The sequence below is a fragment of the Sciurus carolinensis genome, chromosome 2 (genome assembly GCF_902686445.1).
Source record: "Sciurus carolinensis chromosome 2, mSciCar1.2, whole genome shotgun sequence".
Classification (NCBI taxonomy): Eukaryota; Metazoa; Chordata; class Mammalia; order Rodentia; family Sciuridae; genus Sciurus; species Sciurus carolinensis.
In genome coordinates, this window is record NC_062214.1 from 153,102,699 (window position 1) to 153,116,280 (window position 13,582).

Below are 13,582 nucleotides of genomic sequence, written 5' to 3' on the forward strand. Positions count from 1 at the left end.
CAGGTCTTTTGGATGCAGCAGCAAAAAAAAAGCTCACTAAAACAACAGGGTAGCACTCAATATAATATATCCATTAACGCACACATTCTTCTATCCATATGTGTGTATGGATGTAGAGATAACTGGTGTGATGGTCATCTAACAATTTCTGAGTGATGAGATTGGGTAACTTCTTACAATTTTTTTCTTTATACTTTGCAGTGCTGTTTGGATTACTTGTAATACACATAAACCATTCTATTTTTCTAAAAAAAAAAAAATGTACTGAGTAAGATCTACTCAAGGTTTTTCAAGTGCTCAGGAAAACCCTTTTAACATTTCAGAGAAAAGTTTGCTGCTTGCCATCATCTAGTGAATCTCTATAAAACATTCTTTGAGGCTACTGCTAAGGAAAGTGGGGCGCCAGAAATCCTATGGTTTCAATATCTACCAACTTTTAAAACAATGATCAAAGGATACTCAAAAAACAGGCCAATGGATGAAATTGGAGAATATCATGCTAAGTGAGATGACCCAATCTCAAAAAACTAAAGGACTAATGATCTCGCTGCTAAGCGGATGAGGACATATAATGGGGGGTGGGAGGGGTTAGTGTTAGGGTTAGGGTTAGTTTTAGGGTTAGGGTTAAGGAGGGTGGTAAGAATGGAGGAAGGAAGGACTGTATAGAGGGAAAAGAGGGGTGGGAGGGGTGGGGGGAAGGGAAAAAAAAATAACAGAATGAATCAAACATTACCCTATGTAAATTTATGATTACACAAATAGTATGCCTTGACTGCATGTACAAATAGAGAAACAACATGTATCCCATTTGTTTACAATTTAAAAATATATATATATATTTTTTAAAAGAATGTGGTCTTGGTGATCTGTGAGCAGCCACCAAGTCCCAGAGCCATTAAAACTACTATAGAATATTTTCACTTATCCAATGCTGTATTTAGGTTTCACTGGAATAGAAAATCAAGACATTAAAACATCATTTTAATCACAGTCTATCTTATATTCCAACTTCAATAAGGAACTCACAAATCCCATGGAATGAAAATGCCCAAAGAAAAGTGAAAAAATAAAACTCATCTAAGCAAAACACATATCTGTGAATCAAAATTTAATAAATTTTAAGTACAAATTAGTTATTATTTTTAAAATAAGGTACATACCAACAGAGGGGCTTTCATTGTCTTAACAAACAGGTGAATGTTCAGTGTTGTCAATGACTGTTCCATCCGTGTCCTTCTACATTGCTGGGTCGAGTCCGAGACTAGTTTACAATGAAAAAAGTAGAGATGTGCAAGTTCTATATTGTCAGATCTGCAAATTAAAAATTAGGAACTTTCACTTAATGAAGTTCAATGTCTGATCCTACCAACCAATAAAACATAACAAATTTCTTCAAGTCTCATGTTTTTGAATTACTGTTTCAGTAAAAGCCTAAGAGAGTATAACATTAAAATAAAATGAACTTGGTCAAAAAAAGAGGAAAAGGATATTAAAGTAAATTAACCTTAATGTTTGAACAAAAACATGAGTTGTACAGGCAATTTTCTCCCTGAGCTGTCACAATGTAGCTTCTACTTTATAGATAGACCTACATAATTTTGTTTCAATAAAAAGTTGTCACCTTATGGACAATTAGATTATCTTCAAATATAGATGCTTTTCTAGAACTAAGCTAAATGAAGCTTTGTAACACAAATTTTCTAGGTATAATTTAAACCCAAACTGTTTGGAATAAACTTTAGCCAAACAGGCCTTAAGATAGAAACCATGTGATAGTTGGTAGGAGTTTGTGAGTTTGTACCTGAAATATTACAAAACTTGGCAAATATGGCTTATAATTTGAGTTTTGGCATTCCTTTCAGTATGAGAATTCAAAGAGAAACTTATAGTGGTGATAAGACCTGCCAAAATTAAAATAGCATTTAAAAAAATCTCCATATGGCATTAGTAAGGTTTGGCAAAATACTACAAAATCTTATTTTTAAAATGTTATTTTAATTCTTCAGACATTTTTAAGCTGAGTGAGGTTCACTAATTTCAAATGTAATAATGAAGTAATTTATAATAGAGTCAATGATTAGAAAAGCAACACTAAAAGATTTATTTAATGCCTATTATGTGTTGGGCCCTATGCTAAACACAAGAGATAAAGATTAATAAGATAATTCAAATCCTCAAAGCCATTAAACTAAAGGAAATATTTTAAGTACAATAATTAAAATGCAGTTTTAAGTGCAATAACATCCAAAATGTAGTGAGGAACAAAAATATTTCATTCTGACTCAAGGTAGGAAGAAGGAAAGAAAAAGAAAGGACAATCATAGCACTTAGGGAGAGAATGCCTTCTTCAAGAAAACAGAACATCTGGCATTTCAAATAAAAGGAACCATATAAGTAAAGCTCAATAACCTTTTGAGTGGAAACCTGAATAGTCACAGAGTGGGGAAAGGGAAGTATTGAATACAGAAGGTCCTAGTTAAGGCAGGATTCACATCATAACCTCTGAAATAACAAAATCTTGGAAAGTTATTTAATCTGGAATCATTTTCTCTCAGATAACAGAAACCAAAAAAGAGAGACCTTCCTGAAGTATAAAGGGATATTTCACAAAATACAAAAAAAGGATTTAAAATCAGCATGCTATAGGGATGCAGCCACATCAATGAACGGGAATAGGAAGAACAGTGGAATGAATCTGACATATTTTCCTGTTTACATGTATGAATATACCACAGTGAATCCCACCATCATGTACATCCACAAAAATGGGGTACTAATTAGAATACGATATGAACTGTGCATGTATAATTTTATCAAAATGGATTCTACTGTCATGTATAACTAAAAATAATCAATAAAAATTTTTTTAAAAAGTCAAACAAGTGGATCAGAAAAATGATAGAGAAAAAAATATAAAAACCTGATACCAAGAGTTCAGGGGACCTTCATTTTGCTATTAACACTTCAGCTCCCACCTCACTTTGTAAAGACACCTCTCAATTTTCCTGCAATTGGGCGAAACATTCCTGTAAGACTGTTACCACGTACAGTTCAAGTTCGTGGGAGAGGGGATCTCATTCCCTCAGGTAAGACAGTGGACTGGATGCTGCCAGGTCAGCCCCGCTACCATCTTGTTTGTGTGACTGTGATATGTACAGATGGGGTAGGGGCAATACCTTTTTTGGTCTATACACAGATTCTTTAGGAAGCAACCTGGAGAGCAGCAGAAAGTACTGTGGCTCTATGGCACATCACTATCCATTACACATACCTTTAACTTGTCTTTCAAACTTACTCAGGCCTAACAGGATACAGCAATATACTACTCTTAAGTACTTTTTAGCCCAGAAACTGGAATAGTGAATGCCCAGTACAAAGAAGACATTCAATAAATATTTGTTGAATGAAAGAAAGAACAAATGGAAGAAAGAATACAGCCACTGCAAGCCCACTAGAAGAAAACTCAGTCATAGCCAACTACTTCATCCAGAAGTGATGTCACAGGATCACTACACTCAGAATCCACAGTCCTCCCAGGCTACATCACTTCTAGGTATGATACTTCACCATCTTGTTATTCATGAAAAAATAATTCAAACATCCCCAATATAGCATATATTCAAAAGTAAATGAAAGAGTGATGGTATTTCTAATTTTAAAAATGGAGAAATCCAAAACACCTTCCACAATAATACCATGCCTTGTTCTTATATCAGCAAGAGAGGGAGGGAAAGAATATGAATCTTGCTGAACAAAATGTATAAGGTAAAAAACAGAACCTGTACCTTACTGATAAATAACCACCTCTTTGCATTTTAAGCATGTTACTGTTTTGTAATTATTCATTTCTTTAAAAATACAGAAGGTGGTAACACAAATTCACCCTCAGAGAAACTGCGGGGATAGCATGAATCACGGTAGGAATCAGAGTATCAAGCCTTCTCCGATTCCAGGATGGGAAAATTGGCAGTCTACATGGGTTATAGCAAAGTGGCTGGTGGAACTACTGCTTATTGTTTCTTGCACTTGAGTGACTATTTACAGTGCAGCTTCAAGGTATCAAATTGTAATTCTACAAATAAAATATGCATCAGTTTTAAGTCATTAATGAAGAACAACAGAATCACAGTTCAGTACGGAGAGGCTAATGGAAAAAAGAATACAGGTTTATGTAATACAGAGCAATAAAAGCACAATTTCTTTGTAGGAACTTTCTTCTTCCCCAACTTTCTTTCCTCCCCACTCTTGCCCAGTTTTTTTACTCTATCAGTTTTCTAAGCTTTACCTACTAAATTTATAGTTATAAAATGGGCTTTAAACAATTGTGTGTGGTGTATCAAATAGCTACAATTTTCTGAGAGGTCAGCAGGAGGGCTCGTTAAAATTCACGCATGGTATAAAAGCTCCCTCACCATTTTGCCTTGCTTTAGATTAATTTTCCTGAAGAGCATTCTGAAGCCAAACTTAGTCTTTAAAATGCACTGATCATTTCTTGTGTTCTTAAGTAATAAAGGAAAGAAAAACTTTAACCCTCAGTTGCCCAACCAAAAATACTGAAAAGTAGGCTTTTATCTAGAATTGTAAGCTAGAAATGAGACAAAAATAAAAATTTAGACATTCTGTTGAAAACCTATACTTAAATACATTTAAGATTATTATGACAAAGAAAGCTGCTATTTTGCCCCCCATTTGATCACTGGGAGAGATCTGTTCCTAAAATATTCTACTTGTCCATGGATTCTATAGGATCCCATTTCATACCTTATTTAAACTGTCCTTGATCACCTCAGTCTAATATTATATCTGTATAATTTCATACTGTGGTACAGCAAATGAAAGTAATAAAGGGTGTTTCAAGTTTCACTTATCTATTCCCATCTATTTATGATTCTTTGGGATAAATCCATGCTGCAAGCACATAATGGAAATGTTGACTTACTAATGTGAAATAAATGAACAACAAATAACAAAATTCTTGACATATGCTTCTTATACATACCCAATACTTTCCAAAAGGGCAATTTCGGTGGTTAAGACAAATTGATATGTGGTTCCATACACAAAGGCAGCTTCCATAACAGCTCTGTGCTCTGAAGATGATGAAGGGAATTGGAAGGTAGGAGGAGTTAGTGTAACTCTGTAAACTTCTATTCTGCACATTACTCCACACTCTTCTATTTCCTATTATATTTAAAGAAAGGTCTTTGCAGGATCCCAATTAGGAAAATGTAAGCAAATAAGTTATAAAATGTCTATTCTATGAATTTAACAAAATCATGTTATATGCACATATAAATATACCAAAGGGAATTTTACCTTTAAGCATATGTAGAAGGTGACCATCAAAAATAAATAAAGGGGCCTGGGGTTGTGGCTCAGTGGTAGAGCTCTTGCCTAGCATGTGTGAAGCACTGGGTTTCATTTACAGCACACATATAAATAAATGAACAAAATAAAAGACCTATCAACATCTAAAAAATATTTTAATAAATAAATAAAGGATGGGCTGGGGTCGTAGCTCAGTGGTAGAGCACTTGCCTCGCACGTGTGAGGCACTGGATTCGATCCTCAGCATCACATAAAAAAATTAGTAAATAAAATAAAGGTATTATGTCCATCTACAATTTTTAAAAAATAAAAAATGAACAAAAGAAAGATCAATAGAATAGAGGAGGGAAAATTGGGGGAGGGAGGAAGGGAAGAAAAGGCAGGGGGAATGTGGAATGAAATTAAATTCCTTGCACATATGATTTTGTCAAAATGAACCCAATTACCATGTATAATCATAATGCTCTAATAAAAGCCTATTCTATTCAAGGTAAAAGAAGAAGAGGAAGCAGAAAATGAGTTATGCTTCAGAATGTAACAAATTTGTAATATTTCTCCCAATAGTAGGGAAGAGAATAGGAATTCACAATTTTCATATTATGTTTATATCTGTATGTCTACTATATTTTTGTCAACATACTATTAAAAAGACAACTCTATAAAGCATATTAAAAAGAACAGCCATTCCCAAAACCTGTATCCCATTTCTAATCCCCAAGGGACATCCACTTTTAATTCTTTCACTGTTTCTTTTGTTATTTATCTCTAAGTCTCTAAATGCATTCCTATACTCTTATTTTCTGATAAATATACATCCACACATGTAATAGACACAAATGGGTATACAGACATAGAATTTTACTATTATGTATTGACTTTACACTACAGAAGATAATAAATTAAGGTCTCTTTTCTGAAACTCAGCTCCAGAAATGTACATACTTTCCATCCCTTAACTCTTCTAATCTAATTCTAATTTTTCTTAGATAAGTATTCAGATTTGCATTGTTATGACTAAGTATTATTTACAGATGAATCACACAGTACAGAATGACCATTTTTCCTCTTTTGGACAACTTTGTTTAATTTTACCTATCTTTATAAAATTTTTTGTTTAAATTTCATCCTTATTTCTTCCTAAGTTCTTCCATAATTATCTATTTCTCTCATCTTCAAATGTATCAGGAACACTACCAACTCCATTATCTTGGAGACATTTCTGCAGAGCCTTCTGATTTGCTCCATAATGAAGTATTGCTACTTGGCCTGCTGCACAAAAACTCCCTTTCTGGGATTCACTCTTTCATTCTTTTCCCTCCCTCCCCCCCCCCCGCTTCTCCTGTGGGGTCCTTTGGTCTGTTACTCATATCTTCATATCTTCTTTATTATTATTATTCTTTGTTGTGATTCTCTAGCACCTTCCTGTGAGAAGACATATAAAATACACATTTTTGTCAGCCCACACTTCTGAAAGCATCTCAATTCTACTTTCACAATTAACTACACTTGGCTGAATATAGAATTCTAGGGTCATTTCCCCTGAGAATCTTTTTTTTTTTTTAGTTGTAGGTGGACACATACCTTTATTTTTATGTGGTGCTGAGGATCAAACCCAGTACCTCACACATGCTAGGCAAGTGCTTTACCAATGAGCTACAGCCCCAGTCCCTCCCCTGAGAATCTTGAAAATACTGTTCTGTTTTCTTCCATTTCCAGGGTTACAAACAAAGGGTTCTATGCCATTTCAATTCTTGATCCTTTAATTGCAAACTCGGTTTTTTTCCCTCTGGAAGATTTTAGAATAATCTCCCCACTACTCCTAGTATTCTGAAATTTCAAAATGAGATACCTTGGAGTGGCTCTGTAGTCATTCCTTGTGCTGAGACTCACAAGTCCTTCCAATTTAAAGAACTCAAATAATTCAGTTCTGGGAAATTTTCTTGAAGTATTTCCTTGATGATTCCCTCCTTTTCATATATTATTTTCCCCTTTCTCCTCATTATCATTTCCAAGCAGTTATATTCTCCTTCTATACTTAATCTCCTAGTACTTGCATCATGTATCAAATTATTCCACTTACCCACCTACCTTGTTAGCATCATCTACCACTCCATCCAGGATCACTCCCCCTCATTCATGAGAAATTGAGCTTCTGTCATACTGTCATGCTCTCCAATATTACCACTCTCATAATCCTTGGTGATTTGGTATCCACATAGATGATCTTTTCAAAATCCAAGCTTCCCAGTTCTTGACCTTTTTAAATTTTGTCATTTGTTCTTTTTAGTTATACATAATAGTACAGTGTATTTTGACATATCATACATACATGGAGTATAACTTCCCATTCTTGTGATTATACATGATGTGGAGTTACACTGGTCATGCATACATATATGAACATAGGAAAATTATGTCCGATTTATTCTACTGTCTTTCCTATTCCCATCCCCTCTTTCATCCCCCCATTCCCCATCAATCTGGTGAACCTCCACTCCTCCCTCCCCCGACTTTGTGAGTCAGCATCTGCATATCAGAGAGAACATTTGGCTTTTGGTTTCTTGGAATTGACTGATTTCACTTAACATGATATTCTCCAGTTCCACTCATTTACTAGCAAATACCACAATTTCATTCTTCTTTATGGCTGAGTAATATTCCATTGTGTATATATACCACATTTTCTTCATTCATTCATCTGTTGAAGGGCACCTAAGTTGGTTTCATACCTTAGTTATTGTGAATTCAGGCACTATGAACACTGATGTGGCCACTTCACTACAGCATGCCAATTTTAAGTCCTTTGGGTATATGCTGAGGAGTGGGATAACTGGGTCAAATGTTGGTTCCATTCCAAGTTTTCTGAGGAATCTCCATACTGCTTTGCAGAGTGGTTGCACCAATTTGCACTCCCACCAGCAACATATCAGTGTAACTTTTTCCCCACATCCTTGCCATTGTTACTTGTATTCTTGATAATTGCCATTCTGACTGCAGTGAGATGAAATATCGGTGTAGTTTTAATTTGCATTTCTCTAACTGCTAGTGATGTTGAGTACTTATTCATATATTTGTTAACCAATCATATTTCTTGTTCTGTGAAGTGTCTGTTCTATTCCTTTGCCCATTTATTGATTGGGTTATTTGGTTTTTTGTTAAGTGTTTTGAGTTCTTTATATATCCTGGAGACTAATGCTCTATCTGAGGTGCAGGTGACAAAGGTTTTCTCCCATTAGGTGGGCTTTCTCTTCATATTCTGGATTGTTTCCTTGCTGTGAAGAAGCTTTTTAGTTTGATATCATCCCATTTATTCTTTTTTTTAACAGAAATCTTTTTTTAAATATTTTTTGTTTGTTTTTTTAGTTGTTGATGGACCTTTATTTTATTTATTTATATATGGTGCTGAGAAATGAACCCAGTGCCATTTACTGATTCTTGATTTTACTTTGTGTACTTCAGGAGTCTTATTTAGGAATTTGGTTCCTAAGAAGACATGATGGAGAGTTGGGCCTACTTTTGCTTCTGATAAATGCAGGGTATCTGGTCTACTGTCTAGGTACTTGATCTACTTTTAGTTTTGTGCAAGGTGAGAGATAGGGATTTAATTTTCATTTTGCTATATATGAATTTCCAGTTTTCTCAGCACCATCTGAAGAAGCTATCTTTTCTCCAATGTATGTTTATGGCACCTTCGAATAGTATGAGATATCAGTTCTTGACTTTCTCTATTTCAGCAATCTCTCTTCACCTCTACCTTAATCAGTCACTTCTATGATCTTACTCCAAAGTCTTGTGATTACCCTTTACTGCAACCTCCCCCCATAATCTCCACGTCTAGCACCCACACAATCACACACTCCTAGGTTACTCTGTCAGGCACGCGATTCTAACCTACCAAGAGGACCAGAAATCCAGAGATTCTACCACTTTTCACTCCCACTCTGGTCTTTTCTCCTAATCAAGCTTAAATTTCATGGTCAATTTTTTTAATTCCCTGCTCATTAGGCTAAAACACAATACAGATTAATCCCAGTATTCTGCATATTTTGCACCTACATCCATAAAAGTAAAGTTGTCTGGAAGGAAAAAAACGAAACAAAACAACAAAACCACCTAGCTAATGGTCTTACTTTAAATCACTGATATTGACTACTATTGCTACCTACTAGTGCTACCATTCTTTATTTCCAGGTCTCCTAAATGTCATCTCTTCTTTTTTCAAACTAGCTGAGACTTTATTTCTATTACAATATATGATTTAATAGCCATTTCATGGAGAAAAGAGAACCAATTACAAAAACTCACCCCAAAGCTCCCAAACAATATTTACCTGAATTGATGCCCACATCGTCTTATAACTATCACCATGAGTGACTTTTTGTGTTCCCACCAATGACCCATGCCTCTCCTTGACCACTCAATTCCATCCCCTCTTGCCTACTCAAAGACCTTATCCAGCAATTCTCTCCTCTTCTTCCTGCATGACCTACTTTCCCCCTTTCTACTGGATCTTTTTTGTAAACATGCAAATAAGTTTCTTAAGAAGTTCTCTTGACCCCACATTCTCTTCCAGCCCAATTCATGTTTTAACATGATTCCTCCTCACCTCTTCAATGTGTAAATGGTGAAATGTCTCATGGGTTTGGTTGCAGTCTTCTCATTTTTATCTAGCCTCACTGGCTTGGTAATTTCTTCTAATCTCATAGCTTTATTTCTCAAATTTATATCCTTAGTCTGTCTTCCCAGTTTGTAACTCTAACATAAGAATCGCAGTTCAGTAATATCCAACTGCCCCAGTGCTCTCTTTACTTGCATGGGTATTTTACAAGTCTGATGTCAAAAAGTGAACTTCAGAACTTCCTCTCCAAACTTTCTAAGCTAGTCTATTCCCATTTGTTTCTACCTCAGTTATTAGCATTTCGCTTTTTGAGTACGTCAGGCCAAAACCCACAGCCACCCTTGCCTCTGATATTTCTCACTCCACATCTAGTAGGGCATCAAATTCAGTTATTCCTACCTCCAAAATACTGCTACAATTCGTATTTATTGCCATCTCATTGCTAACACCCTAGTCCCAGACACCCACCACCATCTCTTGCCTGCATTATTTCAGTAACTTCCTATTTTTCCCTCTTATTCTACTCTTCCTCCTTCCAATCAATTCAGAACAGCAGTTATATTGATGCTATTAAGACATAAATCAGGGAAGTTCTGCTATATCAGTGCAAGCTCCCTATAGCTCATCACTTTAACTGATTACAACTAGAAACTCTGGAGAAAACAGAATAACCTGAGGACCATGAAAAGTAAACAATACAGGTAGACTGTAAAGTATTATTTTATAAGTATATTACCTTCAGTGGCATGCTATGTAGCCAGGAGACTTTATATTTATAAAAACCAAGATTTCAAATAAACGATTTATTTCAGAGCACAAATCTTAAAATGTCTATAGCAGCACTTTATATTAACATGGTTAAGTTATAACCACTAACAAATAAAAGTCCTAAAAGCATAGTTGTAATTTGGACAGAAAATATTTACAAACCTCTTTATGAAAAAATTAGATTTGAATGCTTGGGTGACACTACCAAAAATAGATTTCTAAAAAACAAATCATAAACGTTAAATAGAAAACCAGTTAATCAACCATAGTTTTTTGAGTATTAGAAACTACAATAGCAGGTTCCATGAGGACTGTAAGGAAATAAAAACAGTAATAGTTAACATTTACACAGCACTTATTTAATATTCTAGAAATATTTTAATTACTTGAGTTAATTTGATTCTCACAAGAGGGAGGCACAGTGATTTTCTCCATCTTAGTGAGTAGGGAACTGAGGTCAAGTTACTTATCCAAGATCACAGTGAAAGTCATTGGTGGGGCAAGGAGCCTAACCTAGGCACGCTGGCTCCACAGATCTTGTTCAACCACTAGATTACACTGCACATTTAAAGAAAGAAAACATAATAGTAAAGATGCTTTAAATTTATTTTAAATACTAAGACTGATACTAAATTAAATACATGAACATACTGACACAAGTTCATAGACCCATGAAGATTAAAGCAGAAGTTAATAAATACCTGGTGTTCCAATGGCTCTTACATATGAGAATACCATATTTGCTTTTCCTTTCAGAGCATTTTCTATGTTTTGAAGATCTTCTAGTATGGTAATATATTTCACTTCATTAAAAAGAAGAGCACTAAAATAAACATAGATGAAATTAGTAGAAAAATCTGACATATACTTAGTTATATAATACATATTTTTTATTAAAGAGCCTAAAAAAAGATATTTAACTTCTTTGACAAATAATAAGAAATTAATGATAAGAGCCTAAGTATTTTAATAACACTGAATTAAAATCAGTCTCTAGGTTATTAGTCTCTGAGAACATCAACCATGGGTATTAGTGAAAAATGATGTTCATTCTGCATCACAAACACCTCAACAGTTTAAGTAGTAATCACTAACATCCTAGTCCACCCAAATAATTCCATACAGATCTCTCAGCCTTGAGCACATTTGAGCCCTTCAGACATCAAACCTACAGACTTCTTTCCATAGTCTGTAAGGTCTGACATGACCTAGACATTGTCTACATTTTTAACCTCATTTTCTTCTACCATTCCTAATGACTACCACACTCTAGGCACACCTCAGGGCCTTTGTACACAGAGGTCTCTTTGCTGAAAATTCCCTTTACTGCCTCATTCATCTGATTGTTTAGACATCATTGCCTCAGAGAAGCCTCCCTGTTAGTCCTGTGTAAGTAAGCCTGTAGCATTTTCCTATTTGATTCCTTCATAGTCCTTAATACAATTTGTAATTATTTGATATTTACTTGTTTATCCTTATCCATTTACTTGTTTATCATTAAACTGCTGTCTGTGCAAGGCAAGGACCTTGCCTATTTTATCACTATGTCTGTAGTAAATTAGAATAGAACCTAGTACTTAGTAGATAATCAATAAGCATTTGTTGAATGAACAAAAGAAAAAGTAGGACAGGAATTTACTCTTTTTTTTTTACTTGAAGAATAGACATCCTACACACTAAAGATCTTACACGCAAACACATTTAATGAACCAAGGAGCCAGGGACAGAACACAAACCAGAGTGTTCTTACTCCTCGTTCAGTGATCTTTCCACTTGACCATGATTTTCACAAATCATTTTTTCAATGTATAAATCAAACTGACTGATCATATTTCTTCCTCCAAAATTACCCCCTTTATATTATCTACTTCTATGTAAACTCTGTCCCTAACAATTCATTCCCTCCATCCCCACATTCATATGGTGTGTGTAATTTTGTTAGGTTTAAAGGGATTTTGAAAGTTGTTCCAGAGCTAAACACTTAAACAAGCAAAAGTTCACTCAAATAGCTCCAACAAATTAATCAAACATATTTTCCTCCTATGGAAAACAACACATCTAACATAGTAGTTCTCAAACATTTTGGTATCAGGATCCCTTTTTACCCTTAAAAATTACTGAGGTCCTTAAACAGCTTTTTAAAATGTAGGTTATCTTTTGGCAGTTGCCCAAACCTAAAACAGGATTTCAAATATATTTATTAATTCTTTTTAAAAATAATAATAAACATTGCTGCATGCAAACAAGTCACTTTTGATTTAAAAAACTAAAATTTGCAAAACAGATGAAAAATTAAGTGAGAAGAATGGCATTATTTTACTTTTTTTGCAAATCTCTTTAATATCAGACTAAATTTGCTTCTGCTCAATCTGTTGTCATATCATATATCATATGGCCTCTGGCAACTCCATTCATGGGAAAATGAAAAAGGCAGATAATGTCTTAGTATTATAAGGACATTCTGACTTAATAGGCACTCTGAAAGTGCTGTCCTCAGTTACACTGGTTTAAATATTTACCTGTTTGTTACAGATTTCTTTTACTTTTTAAAAGAAATTTAAAACCTGACCTAAAATTCTGAGGACAGGCTCTTGTTTTGTTTTAAAAGGAGTATGTAGTGTGGTGTGGTAGTGCATACCTGTAATCCTCGCTACTCAGGGGTATGAGGCAGGAGGACTGCAAGTTCAAGGACAACCTGGGCAATTTAGTGAGACTGTCTCAAAATAAAAAACAAAAAGGACTGGGAATGTAGCTCAGTTGTACAGTGTTTGCTTAGCATGCATGAGGCGCTGGGTTTGATCCCCAGTGCCACAAAAAATAAAAGGAGTAACTACTGAACAGTATTCATCACGTGTTAGGTATTTTCAC

General features: G+C 34.8%; 1 protein-coding gene across 2 annotated transcripts in view; it reads right to left on the bottom strand.

Annotated features, from left to right (window-relative positions):
- The window catches only part of Txndc16 (thioredoxin domain containing 16), a 113,352-nt gene that overhangs the window by 52,638 nt on the left and 47,132 nt on the right, over positions 1-13,582 (bottom strand). For both annotated transcript variants that reach the window (XM_047541293.1, XM_047541292.1), the window contains 3 exons: positions 11,416-11,537; positions 5,000-5,090; positions 1,161-1,311 (listed from right to left, as the gene is read on the bottom strand). In XM_047541293.1, coding sequence (XP_047397249.1) covers positions 1,161-1,311; positions 5,000-5,090; positions 11,416-11,537 — 364 coding nt within the window. The remainder of the gene's footprint in view (positions 1-1,160; positions 1,312-4,999; positions 5,091-11,415; positions 11,538-13,582) is intronic.